The sequence below is a fragment of the Telopea speciosissima genome, chromosome 10, assembly GCF_018873765.1.
Source record: "Telopea speciosissima isolate NSW1024214 ecotype Mountain lineage chromosome 10, Tspe_v1, whole genome shotgun sequence".
In the NCBI taxonomy this organism is placed as follows: Eukaryota; Viridiplantae; Streptophyta; class Magnoliopsida; order Proteales; family Proteaceae; genus Telopea; species Telopea speciosissima.
Window position 1 is genome coordinate 8,057,938 of NC_057925.1, and position 17,183 is coordinate 8,075,120.

The following is a 17,183-nucleotide window of genomic DNA, read 5'->3' on the forward strand; positions in this document are numbered from 1 at the left end:
TTCACATAATGTAAGGTTCATAAATAAATGGCTAAATGTTTTTTGTGCAGCAGCGCAGGCTACACCCAGACACATGAGGGTGGGCGAAATGACCACCCTATCCCCTGAATGGGCAGCCCATGTGTCTGGGTGCAGCCTACGATGCTGCACAGAGATCTTTCGCCCAAAAATTAACATATGAGAAGAAGAGTGTCCCATACTAAAAACTAGGAAACTATTCGGCCAAGCCATGTTCACCTTCTCAAAAAAAATAATATCTATGAAATAAGAGATGGTTTTTTGAGCAAGTGGCAGAGGAGAATGCACCAATAAAATAGTATCGTAAATAGGAGGGTAACAACATCATTTTATATGAGAAAAAGAGATAAAGACATAAAGGTGTTAGCGTATTCTACCCTGATGGCTGAGAAAAACTTTTTCCAAAATAATAATCACGAGATAAGATGATAGCTGAATCATTGGCTAAAAATTTAATGAGAAAAATTTGTATTATTTATTTATTTTGGATAAAATTGAAGTATTGAGAGATGGGAGACAATTTACACTTGAAATGAATGAAAGGGACGAATCTTAAGTCTGCTCTGGGGATTGACCTCGTATCTAGAGGGATCTTTATCACCCCCAGTACTGGGGGCGGTCAAGTGTCATCGTGCGGCTGGCCACCACCCATGTGTGCAAGGTGGGGACCACTGTGCACACATGGGCGGTGCCCCAGCCACATGAGGCGCACTTGACCGCCCTAGTGCTGGGGGCGATAATTTTCCGTATCTAGAGAGGGTCAAGGAAGGCAGACAATCTTCCCTATAGTAGACCAGTTGGTCTTTTATTAAGTAGGACACAAACTCACCGTTACCACATATTGCCTTGATGTGGGATTTAGGATTTTAAAGAAGAGGAAAAGTCCAGCGCACGTGGTGGGGGCTGCACCACTGGAATAGACAATGGAGATATGAGGAACTTTCATCACTCACTTGACTTCAGTTTCCACTTAATTTTCTCTTCTTTTTTTTTTTTTGTTTGGGGGGGAGGGGAGGGATATGTGTGTTGGGTCTCTCTCAAGTCGAAAAATTATCTCCTCAAGTTCTCTGTCCGGTACAGTTTCCTAGTGCTTCTAATAAGGGGGGGATCCCACCCGGGCAGTGTGTTCAGACAGAGGTAAGGTCGTCATTTTCGCCCACTATGAGAGGAATCGGACGAACTGTACCAAACAGGAAAGCTGAGATGATAAAGATCCCTCTCAAGTCTCATCCATGATTGAAAATTTCAAAATGCCCACATGAGAAAGATATAAACTAATATTTCTTTGGAATAATCCCACATCGGCTAACTCTACAAGTTTAGAGGCCTTCATATATCAATATGATGAGTTGTACCATTCATGTAGGGATGACAAATTTTTTTTGTAGTATAAATGCGTAAGCCCTGCACAAGAGGTAGAGAAAGGAAATTTCAAATTACCAAACTAGAAAAGACAATGGATAAACGAGGAACTTTCATTGTTGACTTGTTCGGTCAAAAAAGTAATTGCTAACTTGACTTCAGTTTCGACGTAACTTTCTCAATTTTTTTGGGGTCCTTCTAGGTGTCACTATGCCTAGTGAAGTATAACACTTAACTATTTGTCAGTTGGTAATAGATAGGTTAAGCCATGTATGTTGATAGATGACCCCACATATATTTCAATGGCAGTGTCACTATGCCTAGTAAAGTATAACACTTAACTATTTGTCAGTTGGTAATAGATAGGTTAAGCCATGTATGTTGATAGATGACCCCACATATATTTCAATGGCAAAATTTTAGTTCAAAGTAAGCAAGGAAAGTTGTTCAAACTTTGATTCAAAGTTTTATTAAAATTACCAAAATACATTAAGTGGAGATGGATATAAAATACAAATGGATTCTTTCGTTGTAATTTTAGCTACTTCCTCTACTCGTTTTAAACTGAAAATTGTACCAATTAGATGCTTGCCTAGTCCTCTATCATATGGACTAACTCATGTACTCTCATGTGGTAAATAGTGAAACATTATACTTCACCAGACATAGTGATGGGGAAGAAAACCTTTTTTTTAATAAGATAATCTCTCTCTCTCTCTCTCACGACCAAGGTTGAAAATTTCTAAGTACCAAATTGAAAAAGACAATAGATAGATGAGAAACTTTTCACCACTGACTTTAATTTTCACCATATTTATTTGTTGGGAATAATTTCACATTGGTTAACTCTGGGACTTTAGATGACTTCATATACCAACATGGTGGGTTGTACCAATCATGACAATACTCAATATGGATGGCAATTTTCACACGAAAAATATTTAACACCATATAATTAGTAAGCTTAGTGTGTTAGAAATTTAGAATTCACCATCCAAACTTGAAATTTAACTTAGGTGTCTAGTTTTCTTTTTCTTTTCCCCTTCTTTTTAGTAAACATTCACAATGCCTATTGCCTTCTCTCATGACTAAGACAATCTGAATTCAGCTTGGTCTCTCTCTCTCTCTCTCTCATCTAAGGTTGGATCTAAAATTTGGGCCAATTCTTTAATTCTCTTTGTAAATATGTAGCAAACTGGATATTGTGGATTGTTATTACTTATTAACCTCGTCAAAATGATTATAACTTGACATTGAAGACAACATTCAAGAGTGCTACAGAGGAGTTGTCATCATCAAGATTATTTTTACATTACATGAGAACCGAGAAATGACAATTCCATTATATTTGAGATGTAGAGATTAGCAACATAGTTTAAACACTTCCTAAGAAGTGTTGCAATTGATTTTTGTTTTTGATTTCCTTTGAAAATTTGTAAGCAAAATTTATTGATCTATCTATGCATATAATTCTTCTTGGATAAAGTTTTCCTCTACCCATAGAGGACGGTTCACCCACCATCCTAAGGCTCACAAATCCCTCCTTGGGTTTTGGTATGTTCCAAAATACCCTCTTGATACCCATTCCCGCCCTCTCTCGCCCCTCGGTGAATGGGATCGGTAGAGGAAAACTTGGCCCATTGTTCTTTGATAAAAATTAAAACTTAACAATCGTATTTTTTTTTTTTTTGAAATAGTTTTATTTTCGATGTAAAAACAACTAAATCATTTTGCTTAATGATTTGAAGAAATTCATGAATACATTCATTGTCTGTGTTGTTTTATTGATTGGAGAACACAAAAAGCATCAGTATCAACAATGGTAATATGAGTAAATGGAATGAACCTGACATCTTGGAATTTAAAGAGGGCAATTTTGAGTTCTGCTCCATTCATAATGAACCAAAGAAATTGTAATGACATATTTGATTATGGCAAAAAGGTTTATGCACGACCATGTACATACGCGATCGTGTGTCCAATCGTTGGATGAGAAAAAAAGAGGGATGTGTTTTTACACTTCTACCTCCATCCCTATCCAATGGTTGAAAGACACGAACATGTACATACAAGGCCATGCATAAAAATTAAGTCTTGCGATTCTTGTATACATTTCGTAAGAACCAATAAATAAGAATCCTCATCATATTTGGAAACTTAAAAAATAACCAGTAGATATAAAGCGATGGAAGAGGGTTCCCTCAAATGCTTGCGTACTAATTCAATCGAATGGAGAGACAGGATTACGAATCGTAAAATAGGGGGACTTTGAAGAGAGAGAGAGAGAGAGAGAGAGAGACAGGATTACGAATCAAATGCTTGCGTACTAATTCAATCGAATGGAGAGACAGGATTACGAATCAAATGCTTGCGTACTATCATTATTTCTTTTGCCCTTTATTGTATCTCTATGTATGAAATCCCAAATACCCTTCCACTATTCCCAGAACCCCATCCAATCACCAAAACCCGTGGGCTGCTCTCTTCACTGTGGGTGAAGAGAAACTGGGTCATAATTAAGAGACCAGTATCAATCACTGCAAAAAACAAACTCTATCTCAATATACCACTCTTTAACTAGGTGGTCCCAAATTTACCAATATCTATTAGGATGTCAAGTGACCCACCATAGAATGCAATGATCATGTTTCTTAGAACTTGGAATAAAGTCTATAATAAAAAATCAAAAGTAAGGAGATACATCATTTAGCTTAACTTTCCAAGTCAACGCCACTGTGCCATTACATTACTTTGGATCATTGTTTAGGTGCAAAAGAAAAGATCACTGTTTGATGCTGCAGGGCCAATGAGAGAGCACATCGGGACATCAATATAGATGAAATTTTTTATTTTAAAAGAGACTAGACACTAATTTCGCTCGTTTCTGCATTTGGAAGCAGGAGCTGCATGACCAAGAAGTATTCTTTTCCCTGATATTTATTAATTTAATTTTAAGTGTTAAAATCATAATTAGTTAATTTGTTTTTAAATTTTTTCTAGAGAGAAAGTACTACTTGGTCATGTAGCCCTTGTGCCAGCATGAGAATCAATGGGAGCACGCACCCAAACATCCAATATGAGGAGTGGGGTAGTCATTTCGCTACCCATGTGTCTGGGCATAGAAGGCACAACCAAGCAGCCTTCTTTTTGAAAGGTGTATTGTTAGAGTTAGAGGATTAAAAAAGGGGTGAAAGACAAGGTCCTAGGTATCGGTATCAATACACCGATATTGATATTCGATATGGATCGGTCATATTGGTTCCAACTGCTTTGCCCCTCAAAATACCGATACTATAATTTTTTTGGACAGTTTTACCTTCCCTATACTGATAAACTCATTTTGGTATCAGTATTGAGTACCGGCAATATTGATATATATCGACTGATACGACCGATCCAATACCAATACCTTGAACCGTGGTGAAATTAGGGTTTCAATCTCAAGAGTTACCGAAAACAATCCAAGGTCCTTACCACTGGGGTTAACAGTACCTAAAATGAATACAGAGCTCTTCCATGAAGATCATCGTGCCCTTCTACCTCTTGGTCATTCATATGATGCAATAACGCCATTACCCCCCGATTACCATTTTCAGCGTCCATGCAAATCCTCCCTTCCCTACACACTGAGGCATCACCTACTTAAGGAACTCTCAATCATCTTAAACCCCCAAAACAAAACCCTTCAGTCGCAAAGTAATTGGAAAAAAATAAAATAAAAATTACTGTCTTTAAATTAGTATCTTGGATAGTTGGATGTACCTCATTAGTGATGGGCTGATAATGAAAACATTTGGGAAGCACAATTTGAAACTATGAAGACAGCTATAATGCTACAGAAATATTACTTGATACAATAGTAAGCTTACACCTCAAACCCAAAGGTTTACTAGTTCTTCACTCCTGTTGACCTAGATCTCATGGTTGTTTGCTGAATTACAGAAAAATTAAAGAGCAAAAAGGTTGTACCCAGTGCACAAGGCTCCCGCATTTAGCAGGGTCTGGGGATATTGCTTTCCTGGTTATCGGGACTTGAAGCAATGCAGATACAGGGACAAGAATGGTACACAACTTACATAGCTCCTGCTGCACTGCGAGATTCTGGACTGCCTGAATGAGGTTTCTGTGCCAAGAAGAAGTACAGAGGTGTGCAGATCTCTTTCCTATATGATCCAGTTCCATATGTGAATGTCTAACATAAGCTAGCCATCTTAATTAGAAAGAAAATAAAAGAAAACTGAGTTAAATTCATCAGAAGCCACTCTTTTTCTGTTTCTTCAACTTACATTCATTTCTTGTTTTGTTTTTCATACTCTTAGTGAAGAAATCTGAATATGTGGGCCTCGGAAATGCCATACATTTATGTGTGGTAAAACTCTCACCTGCCACCTTGAAGGACCCATTCTCCAGTTTTCTGCAATAGGAATTGAATTTGTTGGCTTCCTTTAGGAGCAAGGCCCACAAATTCTAAGGCCTTGACCTGCAAAAGGGAGGGTATTAAAAAAAAAAAAAAAAACTCACACATATCCAATGGTGAAGGAAGAATATGTAGAGAACATCTGCATCTTTACACATCCTCCATTCACAAGCACATTTGTTGAAGCTTTTACAAAGATTGTTGCATCACAAGGAGGAGAAAGAATCTTACCATGACATTTGTAATGAAACGTGCCGGAGCTGTTAAACGGACGCTACTCAGTGAAAGGTGGCTCGTATCCAAAGGCAAATACCAAGGAAGAGGTGAATCCAGAGCAAGATCTTTCTCCCACAAAATCTTTAGTGCCAAAAAGCCATACCTCACTCAGATCAACTACCCTCTTTAACTTCAGATGGAAACACTGACTGAAAGCACATCAACCATGGTACTCACCTGAAATCCTGCAAGTCTGAGTGCTTCAAGGCATTGTCTTGTTGACCACATGTCTGCAAGGCCATTACCAACTGCAATTCCTTCCTGCATCAATGAAAATATGTTAGTGCAAAAATGCAAAATGGATGGGCAACAGATGCACGTAACTATGTTTCTTTCAGTATATTACCTTGATTCTCTGGTGTTCTTGGTTGTTGGGATCAAAAGAATCAGTCAAGCACAACTCATAAGCAGCAAAACACTGACCTGGCTTTAACACTCTGTAAATCTCTTTGAAACATCCAAGCTAATCCACCAGGAACATCAAACAACAAAGTTCGAATCAAATGATGGAAAAGCATACCACTGAACCAAGATGTTTACTTTCAAATAGAATGATTATTTCAGGAGGACTTTACCATATCTGGTGCATGACAAGTAGCTTCGATTGCATATATTGCATCATAAGTATTGTCAGGAAATGGCATTTTCATGAAGTCAGCCTGAATATAAACAATGACCATCATTGGTCCAGAAATCAGAATGGATGCAGTTGTTTAGTTGTTGATATAATTAAAAGAAGCAGATACATTCAAGTATAACGACTTTGCACATATAAAAAGTACTAATAATTTTAAAATATACATACATTAAAATGAAGAAATACAGAAAAATATGGATGATGCAGTAAGGTCTTTCACAAAAAAGGGCAACAGCAAATAAAAAATGTGGATTTTTCTGTTTCCATTGTACACATTTGGAAAAAAAAAGTACATAAGCAAATAATTCACAAAAAATATGCAAATGTAATAACTAGAGCGGTGGATTTTGCAGCAATGAGTTGCATAAAACAAAAGAACAGATATGACCTTAACAAAGTTGCAAGTATTGTCCACGCCTGCAATGCGATTAAGCTCCTGTGGAGCACCAACACAAGTATAGATGCACGAAAGATGATCAAGTCATTTCAATGATTAAGAAAATGTAGATAACTGTATGGCACCAAACTATAAGAATCCCACAATATGATCAAAATATAAAAACCATGTATGTGAGAGCTGTTACAAAAGACTTCATATTACACAGCAAAGAGGTAAGGATATACTGTTCCTCTTGAAATCTGGAACTCATTGATGTTCAACCCTGTAATGGATGTTAAGCTGCATCAAGATTACCACACTAAGTCATAATTCTCAGACCTTTCTCCGTTAAACACTGAAGTTACATGACCAGTTGCACATCAGAATCCCGTAAAAAAATATGACTGTAGTATGTGTTTTTGAGTTGACATAATCAAAAGCATAGAGGTAAAGAGGGGAAAAAAGAGGGTGTTAGGGGAATAGAGGAAGGCAAGAAAAGGAGCAGATTTTCGGGCCAGAAGAAAGAATCTTTGTAAAGGATAGGGAGATTAAAGAAAGAAAGAATAGCTATTTCAGCAATTGTCAAATGAATCTCTATGAGGGAGGAATCAATAGCTTTGACGAGACTTCAAACAACAGATACTTTCCACAGAATTAGGTTGTCTAAATTAAAAGAATAATTTCCACAAATATTAAAAAACTAAAATACATAGTAGTCGAAAAGATAGTTTGAAGTAGTCTATAATAACAATACCATAAAACCATAGAAAATCATGTGCAATCAGCAAGATGTATATAACTAATTAAGAAGATAGCAAACCATAATTTTTACAACACATAGTTTGGCTTCGGACCCCAGGTTGCTAGAGTATGCCGTACCCTGTTGTATACTTTCCCTAATATAGCCTATTCTGCACATAATTTAATACTAGAATACATGAAATTCAATCACAACAACTAAAATATGCATTAGGAATGGAGAAACATAATATTGGAAATCATTTCATAATTATTGTTACAATATCAAGACCTTGCAATCAGATTAGAGAGAGAGAAAGAGGAGAAGAAGAGAAGAAGCAAACTATCCAAGAGAAGAGAACAGCCGGCTTGGACAGAATACCCAGCCGCAGGACTGCTCCCTTATATTTATAACAATGAACCACAAAATAAAATAATGCAAAAGACTAAGTATACCCCTAAACCCCCACGACTCTACAGTAAAGTTGAGAATTAAAGCTGAAAAAACTAGAAAGACAAAAATACCCTTAAACTTAACAATTATCAATAACATTACAAGCTACATGTCATAGTTGTTAGTTGTCAGTTGTCACGGCCTCTAGAAGACCCAAGGCATTGGAGGGGACCAGACGCAAGGTGACACCAACAAGTTGACCAAGGCGCCTGGACACCTAGGCTACGCCTTGACAACTGTGGTACATGTTAAATATTGGCATGGTACATGTAAAATATACATAAACTTAAGTATAAGTTACAAGGTACATGACTAAATATTCCATATTGGACCTCTTTGCCCATCCTAGTACCACATAGAGTTTCATGGAGCATCAAGACTACTAGCAGATTGTTGGGACAATTTCATGCCAAGAGAGGGGTTGGATCATTACAGGCCTCACCACCAGAGTCGGGAGTTTGCTCTGATACCACTGCAACGACCCAACCCCTCTCTTGGCATGATATTGTCCGTTTTGGCCCAATGGGCCTCAAGACTTTAAAACGCGTTGTACCAAGTAGAAGGTGGCTACTCTTTATCAATAGCTCAGGATCTCCCTCCCTAGCCGATGTGGGATTAAGTTTGCACCCCCACACCGATCTCCCAAAACCCCCGGTACTGAGCCATTTCTTGATGGGGACACCTCACCGATCTCCTAGGCGGGCCGGTACTATGTTGTTTTCTTGGGGTGTTATAGTTCCACTAAGAGATGTAAGTGATTTGACAAAAAATACAAAATCTGGGGGTTTTTTCTCTCTTCTTGTTGAAATTGTAAGAAAATTCGTTGAAAATTTGAAGTTATAACATGGCTTGAAGCTCCATTTGAGAATTGAGGTCTACACTGATGCTAATTGCTTTGGATCTGTAACTGATAGAGGTCAACATGTATTGCAACTTCGTAGGTGGAATTTTGGCTACTTAGAGAAGCAAGAAACAATTTGTTGTTGCTAGATTAAGTGCAGAGGAAGAGTTTAGAGCTATGGCACATAGAGCCTGTGAACTTCTATACTTAAAGACAGTAGTTCCAGAATAGGGCTTGCAAAGTGATAATTCAATGAAACTATATCGTGATAACAAGGCAGCTTCAGCATAGCTCACAATCTAGTACAACATGATCATACAAAACACATTGAGGTTGATAGTCATTTCTTAAAGGAGAAAATGTCTTTGGATGTACCTGTACAACCTTTGTGAGGACAGGGGATCAGTTGGCTGATGTATTAACCTAAGGAATCAATTCCCCAATGTTTAACACCCTCTTGAGCAGGCTGGGCAAGTATGATATCTACTCCCCCATTTGAGGGGGAGTGTTAGATTACTTGTTGTAAGGGTATGAAGGGAATTTCATGTATTGTGGTCACATGGGGTGTACTGATGCATATCTAGGAGCTAATAATCTCGGCCTAAAATTTTGTGTTGTTTGGATTGATATTGGATGAGATTTGATGATCGAAACCCAACATGTTACCATTGGTTCTGTTGCTCTGTTGTAAGGTTAAAGAAGATCTATTCTTCTTAAGGCCAAATTTATGTTCCTTTATGAGAATACCCCTTCCTCTCATCTTAAATTCTGTCCCCGTTTTTAATTTAGATTAATGCTTAGTCTACCCCCAGCCTTTAATATGTAATTCCTATTCGATCCCTTCCCTCTTTATCCACCTAAGAAACCCTATAATATTACGTTTATTTACAAATCTGCCATTCCCCTTCAAAGCTTGGAATGTTGTTGATTGGGATGGTCCATAAACGATTGATGCAGGAGAATCTTGGACTAGGCCGACCCAACTGGTACACTACCTTGGACCAACCCAAATCCAGTTGTATATCCAGATGGAGATGAATCAGATCCAAATATGGTTTTATTCAGATAGATATTTAGGATTTTATTATTTATTTTTTGTGGGAATCACAGGGGAGGGGTTTTCCGGGAATCAAAGGAAATGTGGGGGTTGCTGCTTGTGTTGTTCGGTCACAACTGCAGAGAAAAGAAATTAGGAAAGAAAAAGGAGGAAGAAGAACAGAATGGGGAAAAGAGAGACTGAGAGGGTAAAGAATCCGAGAGATAGAGGGAGAGATTTCACCCAGGTTTGGGCTCTGATACCAGATAACAGGGGACTGGGAAGGAGAAGATAAAAGCTAGATAGATTTTAGAATTGCAGGGTGGAAGAGACGAAACCGTAGAAGAAGAAGAAGAGGGGGGGTGCATACGCACAAACTCACTTTTCAATTCATTCTTCCATAATCTGTCAAATACGTTGATTACAACCATATAAATAGGAAAAATAAAAGACTTTTAAAAAAATGGAAACAACTATCCCAATAAAATCCTAAATATCTACCCGAATAAAACCATATTTGAATCTGGTTCATCTCCATCTGGATACGCAACTAGATTTGGGTCGGTCCAAGGTAGTGTACCAGTTGGGTCGGCCCAATCCAAGATTCTCCTGCATCAATGATCCAAGCCAGGGTTTTCGAACCCAGACTTATGTACTTCTACTTTTATAACTAATAAGATAAAGAGGTGAGGGAGAGTACATCCTCCTACTCTCCCTTCTCTGTTTCTCCTTCCTTTCTTCTGCCAAGTCACTTTCATAACAGATAACAACTGCAACTTTTTTTTGGTTGGAGGCCTTGTAAAGCATAGGAAGGATCTCTGCATCCCTTTGATTGGGAGTAATAATTTTCCTTGCTTTATCCCAGAAAACAAAATAAAGACAAGAGCAAAGAATGCTTCTATACAAGTAGAATGTTTAGTTCATGAATATAGTATAAGTTACCTGAATCTAGCAATTTCTCTTAGTGGGCCACCAATACCACAGCCCACATCCAAAACCTGCAATGACAACACAAATCCCAGAGTCACTGTTTGTATCAGATAACAAAAAGAGAAGCATTAGGATGGCTGAAATTGCAGTGAACTTGGCAAACTTTGATCCTGCGAAATTGAGCAAGACCAAGTTCTGTGAAGTTAGACTTATGTTCTCTAGATGCAACTTTGAAATCCCTGGCATTGTATTCACATAGTTCCACTTCCACTGTTTGAATTGCTATGAAGATGGAATTGAACCATTTCCTAATATATATGTTTTAAGAGGATAAAAAAAAAATGATAATAGTAAAAGAGGGGAAAAAGGAATTTACATCTGAGCTTGTACCCTACCTAGAATTTCCACAACAGAAATGAGAAATTCCATTTCTGCTCTGAATATTTGGTACCCAAACAGAGGGAACTGAATCATCGGATTTCAATTATTTCTAATACTTGAATTCAACCCATCCATGAGCAGCACAATGCTTATGATCATCAAATCTTTCATGTAATGATTCAAGAATAACAAACTGAGACAAACCTTCTGTCCATGTTTCAGACCTAATTGTAAAGCTATAAAGTGCTCATGCCGCTTTTTGCTTTCTTGAAGTGACTCGGCTTTCCATCTACAGGTAATTGGTATACATATTATGCCCTTGATATGTACATATTCACAAATGAAAGGAAATGCACCTAAAATGCAAATCCAATTCATACTAATTTGCTTCTGCATAAGTGTATAAGAATAAAGAATTATATTGAATGTATTAAAGTTAATACTAACCTGGATGCAAAATGGAAAGACTCTCCCCAGCCATACTCATAGAAGCTGCTCACAAGATTATAATATGTGTCGACCTGAAGTCCATTAAAGAGAATACTATAGCTCAAATAATTATTAAATTGGTCCTGTGCAACAGGCCCTACAGCTCTTGATGAGTCAACAAAAATTATCATGGAAGACCAATCGATCTCGCCAAAATGTGCATAATGTTTACTACACAAATTTAGAAATGCAGAAATCTAAAACAAGCACTCTCATAGATTTATAGAGGCTTCCATACAATTTTGCAAGTCTAATGGAATCCAGGAAGTATACCAATGATTTGACCCTGCTTGGAGAATATTGGTATATCCATGATTCCATTCTCAAGTGTTTTATGTATTATGTGATCGAGGATATAGCATCATACAACACATCATAACTATAAAGCAAAGGACAAAAAGTAACAGTTTTCACCAGCTGATGTCTCGGTGCAGCCTTACTCATTATTGCGTTTGCAAATTCATGCATAGAACTGTCAAATAGTGTAATTTTCTTCACTATGAAAAAGACGATGTCAGAAAGAACTCAGCTTGATTTAAATGTCTATACATGCAAAAAATTTAAGAGCACAGTTTCCTAAAAAGTCCATTTTGGAAACTTTCCAAATCAACCCCAAAAATCGGCCATGTGGCCGAATCAAATGGAGCCAAACCTCATGGACAGGAATACCTAATGGGGGAGGGGAAAGGAGAAAGAGAAGCTAGGAAGAAAATCAGAGTTGCAGGGGGAAAAGAGAAGAAACCGTGAGAAGAAGCAGTAGAAGAAGAAGAAGAAGATTGCAGGGGGGGAAGGAGAGTACACACTCACAGCAAACTTGCTTCAATTAATTCTTTCACTATTCCATCCTCTACCCAATTCAGGCAGTCTACATATTTAAACAAAAAGAAAGAGGTGGTTATATGTGTAGGGGAGGGAATCAAGGCTGCTGTCAAATTTGGACAGCAGTCCCAAATTTGTGGAGGGGAAGGGGGGGAAGTTACAACTGACCTGGTTTGTAACTTCCAACAACAGGAAAAAATTACCTAGTTTAAATTAAAATTTAAAATAAACTTAACACATGTCTAAATAAAAATAAAATAGAATTAAAGGTTATTCTGCTGATGATGCCGATGTGACATAAAGTGCTGACATGGAGGAACTGATGTGGCAAAATGCTGACATGTCAAGATGCTGATGTGGCATAAGATGCTGATGTGGCAAGGTGCTGATGTGGCAGTGCTGATATGTCATTCTTGCTGGTGTGGTCTTCTCCTTCTTTGGTATACCTTGAGGCGTTGACCAGATTGTGTTGAGAAAATGCCCTCATCAAACAGCCCCCAAATGTCCTGCATCAATACCCCAAGTTCCCTGCCTACATTTCAAGTTTCTGCCCAAGCAGAGTTGCCAAATGGCAAATAAGCTTTAAAAAATCTAGGGACTAGACAGCAGCTGAAAAATACAAGGATGCACAGACATACAAGGACAGCAGCTGAAAAATACAAGGATGCATAGACATAAAAGGGAGGGTAATTGATTGAATTAGGTTCTGAAATTTGACACCCAGCTATTACAACCTATTTCCTCTCTATCCAACAGTCAAAACTGCCACATCATTTTTCTGCATGGCACACAGTGGTGGACCACCAAAATGGGGCTGTGTAAAGGAAATTTTCCTGAAGTATAAACATTTCTTTCAGGCTAAACAAAGGGTCACCCAGGTTGGTGATATTACATGGTAATACCGTGCTTACCAGTTTTTCTACCCTGTTCAATGCAATGAGGCAGTTTCACAAAATGGGTGAATTTTTAAAAATTAGGGGGATTCCCATCCATTTTAGACGTTTAGGAGCATGATGGTAAATTTTACAGCCAAAATAAGGGTGACTCAAGTAAATTGACCCCATTCTTACCTTCACATCCATCAATATGCCGAAGCTCTCTCTCTCCCTCCTCCCACCCATTATGTGTATTTTTTTCCCAATAAAAGAGTTGCAGTTTTTAAAATTTTTAATCTACCAAAATAATTTATTTAAGACAATAATATAGCAAGCTTAATGTTGTGATGAAAACATCAATTTGAAATGCTCCCAATTTTTGAGGCATGAAACCCCGAGACTAAGCTTTGAGGTGCTTTCTTACCTCAAGGCATAAGCCCTTTATGCCTTTTAGAACACTGACCTATGCATGTTTACCTCATGTTTTGAGTTATGAGACTCTAACATTAAGCCTCAAGGCAATTTCTTTGACACTCACTAATCTAATAAAGTGGAAGAATCATAATCGAGAAAGAATGACAAGTATTTCAGATGAAGATTTGTTTCTCTATACAAAGTACTTACTCTTTAAGAACTGGAACATAAACATTGAGCCCAAAAAACCTAGCACTTCCTGATAGCCATGCTTGAGACTCTAAAATCTTGGAGACAGAACAATGACAAAAGTAATAGAAAAACAAAAGTTAAAAAAAAAGTCAGAAAGACATTCTACTGAGTCACATATCCCACAAACTAGCTTGTCGAATACTCAGCTCAACTCCACAAACTTAAACCTATTAACTCCAAAATCATGACACATGGATTATGGTTGTGATCTATCATACACCATCAAAGTTAACCTTCCCAGAAATTCTACACTAAACATGCTTATAAAGAAACTAAAAAGACACAGACCACCTCATCTTTTTTTGTTATTCCATTAATGATGAAGTTTTTTTCTTTCTTCCTGACAATTTCACGTTGAGATCAGTAGAGTGTACTCCAGTGATGCCAAAAGTTGTAGATCAATTAGAATCAACTAAGCCAGCTCCATCCAAAAGGTTGAAACAACAAATTTTCAGGATAGTGTTAAATGGATGTGTATAGGGTAGAAAATGAAATAATTAATATCATACTGACTGCATCTCTCCTCCATGCTCCACGGCAAAAGTTTAAAATTATATATGTATGCAGGTCAAGACTATGTAACAGTCAGAAGAAGAAATTCTCTTACCATATCAATGTAATTAGCTTTTCTCTCTTCCATACTCCCTTCAATATAGCAGCGAAGATACTTTTCATACCTAGATGATGACACCAAAACTAAATCACAAAGAACTCAAATACAACCTCAAAAATGCTATATTACTACGTAGGCAACCTCAGTCAAAACTACAATCCAGAATGCCATTGTAAATGGTTGAATTTGGGTCTGAAATTTGACACGTGGCCAATCCAGAACATTCCCCAAACATCCAATGGTTGAAATTACCAGATCATCCTCTCACATGACAGAAGTAAGTGTGCCAAATAGGAATCTTTGCCAATAAACAATTGCAGAAAAACAAAAATTCTAAGGTTTCAACTTAATCATTAGTTAGGTTTTCACTGATTTAAACATTTCTGGTCAGATTTTTAAATATATATCTTATAGGAGAAACAAAGCAGTATTTCATTTCGATCTATCAGTATTATTATTATTATTATTTTGTTTCAAATGAACAACAAAGTTTTTATTTTTTATCAACTAATAGTAAGGATGAAGATAACACCAACATTGTGTTCTTCACGTAGTGATGGAGAATGAATGAGCCACCATAAGTTCTCTCATAGTTATAACATCGTCTCAAAACACAGAATCGGGGATTGAATCAATCCCTACCGATCGGTGCCAAGAACCCTAGAATCAACCCTCAGATCTGAAAATTCGGCGATTCTAGGAGTTTCTTGGCATGAATCGGCCGGCCGCGTCAAATCAGCACGAATCGGGATCAGTCATGACCGATTCCAATTCCCAGTTTTTTAAACCACGAGTTTTACACATTATGATCTGCTTTGCTATTGTTCTTGAAGCTCTTTGGATACCAACAGGCTACTACTCCTCACAGCCTATAGGACCCAACCTAGGATGGCCAGTGAAAGGTTTCAGTCTAAAAGTACCGAATTGGCAATTTTTCCATGCATATGGCACAAAAGCAAGGTTTCTGTCTAAAATGTATCAAATTGCCAATTGTTCCGTGCGTATTGAATAAAAGCAACTCTACTGTCTCAAAGCTCTTCCAACGCCAATTTCCCTATTCTTTAAAGAATAAAGGTCAGCATTTCATAGAATCAGAGACCCACATAGTACACATACGACCAAAACCAAGAATAGAAAAGGCAAAAGCAGAGAGAATATGCATATACTGTTCAAGAAGTGAAAGAACTTCATTTCTCCCATTTTTCACGCTAAGACCAGATGATGGATCCAACATTGCACCTTCAGACATCTCGAAGTCCTCAAACGCAAAAAGAAACGAAAACAGTGAAGGATTCAATCAAGAAAAGGAGCTTCGAAAACCTAGAGGAAATATTTTGCGAGGAGGTATTGACTCTGGACACTTCCGGAGGAGAAGACGCAGTGAATGTGAGGAGAGATCTCTTTCAAAGATCCAAGTCAAAAGGCCACACAAGTCCACCTGGCAAGGACCATGGGACAACAAGATGGGGTCTTTGACTCTTTGAGATTTCCAGAATTCCCATTCTTCGTTGTGCTTTGTCACGTCGCACACACGTATGTAGCTACTAAACACCTAACCACCACATTGACAGAGTTTGAACTAATAAGTATTCGTTTGTGTTCTATTGCTGACCTGGTCATCACTTTCTTAAGTGTTATCCACTGTAACCCAACAAAATCAAACAGAATTGAATATATTGATTTTGTTTCAAATTCGGTCTGAACTCTGAAGTCTGAAAGAGGCAGGAAAGATAACCATGACGAGAAGGAAAGAGGCAGCCGTTGTGGTGGTAATGGGACCAAACTTTAAAAAAAATTTGCTGTTACCTGAGTAGCAGGAATGCTCCTGCTACCCCTGCTGGCAGTCAAGGAAATGAAATAATTCATTTTCTCTTGTTCATAAATATCTTCCTAAATTTTAGTATTTTAAAAAAGGGGTTCATTTTCTTTGTGCCGCAGCATAGGCTATGCTCAGACACATGGGCCTGCCACTTCAGGGCAAGGTGGTCATTGCACCCACCCCCATGTGTCTGGACGTAGCTTGCACCCCCAACATAGAGAACATTCTCCCTTTAATAAATGAAATAATTCTATTATTTTTATTTTTTTGGTAAACAAAAGAATGGTATAATTCACTTCCTCTGCTGTTACAACAAGGTCGGAATGACCACCATGCTCCCCATGTATGATGGAAATTCCATCCTCTTTTGTGCCATAACGTGTGGGGTCATTGCACCCACCCCATGTGTCTGGACGTAGCCTGCGCCCCCCGC

At 37.9% G+C, this 17,183-nt stretch overlaps 1 protein-coding gene across 3 annotated transcripts; it reads right to left on the bottom strand.

Annotated features, from left to right (window-relative positions):
* Positions 1 to 5,390: 5,390 nt before the first annotated feature.
* On the bottom strand, positions 5,391 to 16,313 carry LOC122642791 (cycloartenol-C-24-methyltransferase-like). 3 transcript variants are annotated; one of them, XM_043836385.1, is made up of 13 exons: positions 16,098 to 16,313; positions 14,926 to 14,995; positions 11,917 to 11,990; positions 11,674 to 11,758; positions 11,101 to 11,156; positions 7,335 to 7,389; positions 7,075 to 7,146; positions 6,649 to 6,732; positions 6,420 to 6,536; positions 6,251 to 6,334; positions 6,029 to 6,154; positions 5,763 to 5,860; positions 5,391 to 5,543 (listed from the first exon to the last, which is right to left on the bottom strand). In XM_043836385.1, exons 1-13 carry the CDS (start codon positions 16,178 to 16,180, stop codon positions 5,453 to 5,455), a joined length of 1,095 nt encoding a protein of 364 aa, XP_043692320.1. In that variant the 5' UTR covers positions 16,181 to 16,313; the 3' UTR covers positions 5,391 to 5,452. The 3 variants fall into 3 exon arrangements, with proteins under 3 accessions (XP_043692320.1, XP_043692321.1, XP_043692322.1); XM_043836386.1 differs by having other exon boundaries at positions 7,099 to 7,146; positions 16,098 to 16,312; XM_043836387.1 differs by lacking the exon at positions 7,075 to 7,146.
* Positions 16,314 to 17,183: the final 870 nt, after the last annotated feature.

Bases quoted from the DNA above. Each gene is read 5' to 3' on its own strand.
- LOC122642791 (XM_043836385.1), bottom strand. From the start codon at position 16,180: ATGTCTGAAGGTGCAATGTTGGATCCATCATCTGGTCTTAGCGTGAAA. The intron at 14,996-16,097 runs GTATATGCATAT...GTCATCATCTAG, and splicing joins GTTCTTTCACTTCTTGAACA to GTATGAAAAGTATCTTCGCT. The intron at 6,335-6,419 runs GTAATATACTGA...TCATTGATGCAG, and splicing joins AAGAACACCAGAGAATCAAG to GAAGGAATTGCAGTTGGTAA.